Genomic DNA, 2145 nt, shown 5'->3' with positions numbered 1-2145 from the left:
ACCAGAACTAGGTTGGGGGTTGCCTAGGGCTCTTACTGTAATTTAGCATAGACCTGGGAGTACTTGATACATGGGGGGGGGGGGGCAGTGATACACCATGGGGGTATATATTGGGTGGCATTGTTGCTAGTTGTTCTGAACAAAGAAAACCCTGAAGCATTCACATGCAAAGCAGTCTAAGTTTCCCCCGTCATCTTCACACAACCCTGCACAACACCCGCAGTGTCTGAAATCTTGCAGCAAGCAGCTGAGCTGTAGTTAAAACTGCAAGGCTCCTCAAATCAAACGAAGTCAGGATGAGACAATGTAGGTTGGAGATCCCAGCAATCTCAACCTGTCTCTCCCCCAACTAGGGTAAGCTCTAACACCTGATGTGGGATGTAGAAAGCTACACTGGAAGCAAGCTGGGTTTTCTGCAGAACTTTTGATCAAATACCAAGGGAAAACAGGGGGTGGGGTGGATTTTATCTTTTAAAAGCCTCCGACGTTATTCTATTACAAAGGGACATGGCTGAACAGGTAGGAAACAGATTCCCCATTATGAGTTCTCCTGATGGCTTCTGCAAGGATCATAGAGATGTCGATCACCTAGAAAGGCAGAAAAGCGGCAGGTTAGTATACAGACAGATGATGACTGGCAACGTGCAGCCACGGATGAGAAGCCTGCTGAGGTTCCTCTTAAAATGTGCTGTTTCCCCTCATGAGCCTGTATCCAGCAACTCTCCCTAACACCTTTAATAGAACCACTTAGGGAAGAACCAAAAAGCTAATGGAGGAAAACTTTTCAGTTGGACTCACAGAGGTGATGGTGAGTGGGTATCCAAAAATCCTTAGGAAGGAAAAAAAGATATTGGGGAAAAAAAACAACCTGTATAATGACAACCCTTCAATTCTAAATAGTAATTTCAGAAAGTTAGTGATGGATTGCTGTACACATGATTAATTAAGGTCTTGTTCTTTTAGTACAACAGCACTCAAACTTTAGTGTCTAACTTGTCCTTGGGAGATTACTCTGAAATACTGGTTCCAGGATCTTTGGTCTTATAGGTCTGGGATGGGGCAAAGGAATCTGTATTTTAACAAGAACTTCAGGTAATTAACATAGGTGGCTTCCACTGCACACTTTGAGAGACATTAAAGTTCTAAAGAGTGCATCATCAATTTGAAGATTTCACATTGTCTACAGGAGCTCTGGTGGCACAGTACATAAGGCAACTGGCTGCTAACCAGAAGGTCAGTGGTTCAAACCCACCAGCCACTCTGCAGAAGGAAGATGGGGCGATCTATTTCTGTAAAGATTTTTACCGCTTTGGAAGCCCAATGGGGGTCGCTATGAGTTGGAATCGACTCGATGGCAGTGAGATTGGTTTGACAGGGGCCAATAGCTAGAGAGATGTGCACACGTATCTCTCTAGCTATTAGTCCAGCATCAGAATCACTGGGAGAACCTGTTAAAATGTAAAACGCTAAGTTAAACTCCCTCCTCCAGAGGTTCTAAGGTCTAGCAATTAGAATTTTTTTAATCTCTCATCTTTTATTTTTTGCATCATAGATCATAGTGACAGACTAAACCCTTAAGACCAAAGAAAGAAATTTTCAGAACCCAGACAGATTCCTATTAAACATATGCAAGCACCTCTTAAAAACTTAGTGAAGTCATGTTTTACCAGAATCACATCCTCACCTGTATTTTGGAGCAATGCTTCATCTTATCCTCTTGAGGTATGGTATTGGTGACTACTACTGCTTCAAAGCAAGCATTATTGATGCGAGAAATGGCCGGGCCAGAAAAGATTCCATGAGTCAAAATAGCATAAACTCTGGTGGCTCCAGCTGACAGAAGTCTAGAAGAAAAACAGAATTGATTTGGATTAATCGTACTTGTCACTGTAGAATCTGAGTTAGGGAAAAGGAGAGAGAACTAGACTAAGAACTTATCTGAACCCCAGCAATAATAGCAAAGTTCAACGGGTCAGAAAATAACAAATGCTGGCAAGGTTGCAGAGAGATTGGAACTCTTGTGCACTGCTGGTGGGATTGTAAAATGGTACAACCATTGTGGCAAATGGTATGGTGTTTCCTTAAAAAACTGAAAATAGAAGTACCATTTGACCCAGCAATTCCATAACTAGGAATATATCCTAA

The 2145-nt window shown here is 42.3% G+C and overlaps 1 protein-coding gene across 1 annotated transcript in view; it reads right to left on the bottom strand.

Moving 5' to 3' along the window:
- Positions 1 to 495: 495 nt before the first annotated feature.
- PRPS1 (phosphoribosyl pyrophosphate synthetase 1) overlaps positions 496 to 2145 on the bottom strand; it is a 37060-nt gene continuing 35410 nt past the window's right edge. The window contains exons 6-7 of the mRNA XM_007952413.2: positions 1685 to 1844; positions 496 to 588 (exon numbers count right to left, since the gene is read on the bottom strand). Of these exons, the coding sequence (XP_007950604.1) occupies positions 496 to 588; positions 1685 to 1844 (253 nt within the window). The remainder of the gene's footprint in view (positions 589 to 1684; positions 1845 to 2145) is intronic.

This window comes from Orycteropus afer, unplaced genomic scaffold (genome assembly GCF_000298275.1).
Source record: "Orycteropus afer afer isolate SDZICR_OR568_19922 unplaced genomic scaffold, OryAfe1.0 scaffold00336, whole genome shotgun sequence".
Taxonomy (NCBI): Eukaryota; Metazoa; Chordata; class Mammalia; order Tubulidentata; family Orycteropodidae; genus Orycteropus; species Orycteropus afer.
This window is presented reverse-complemented; position numbering and strand designations above follow the sequence as displayed.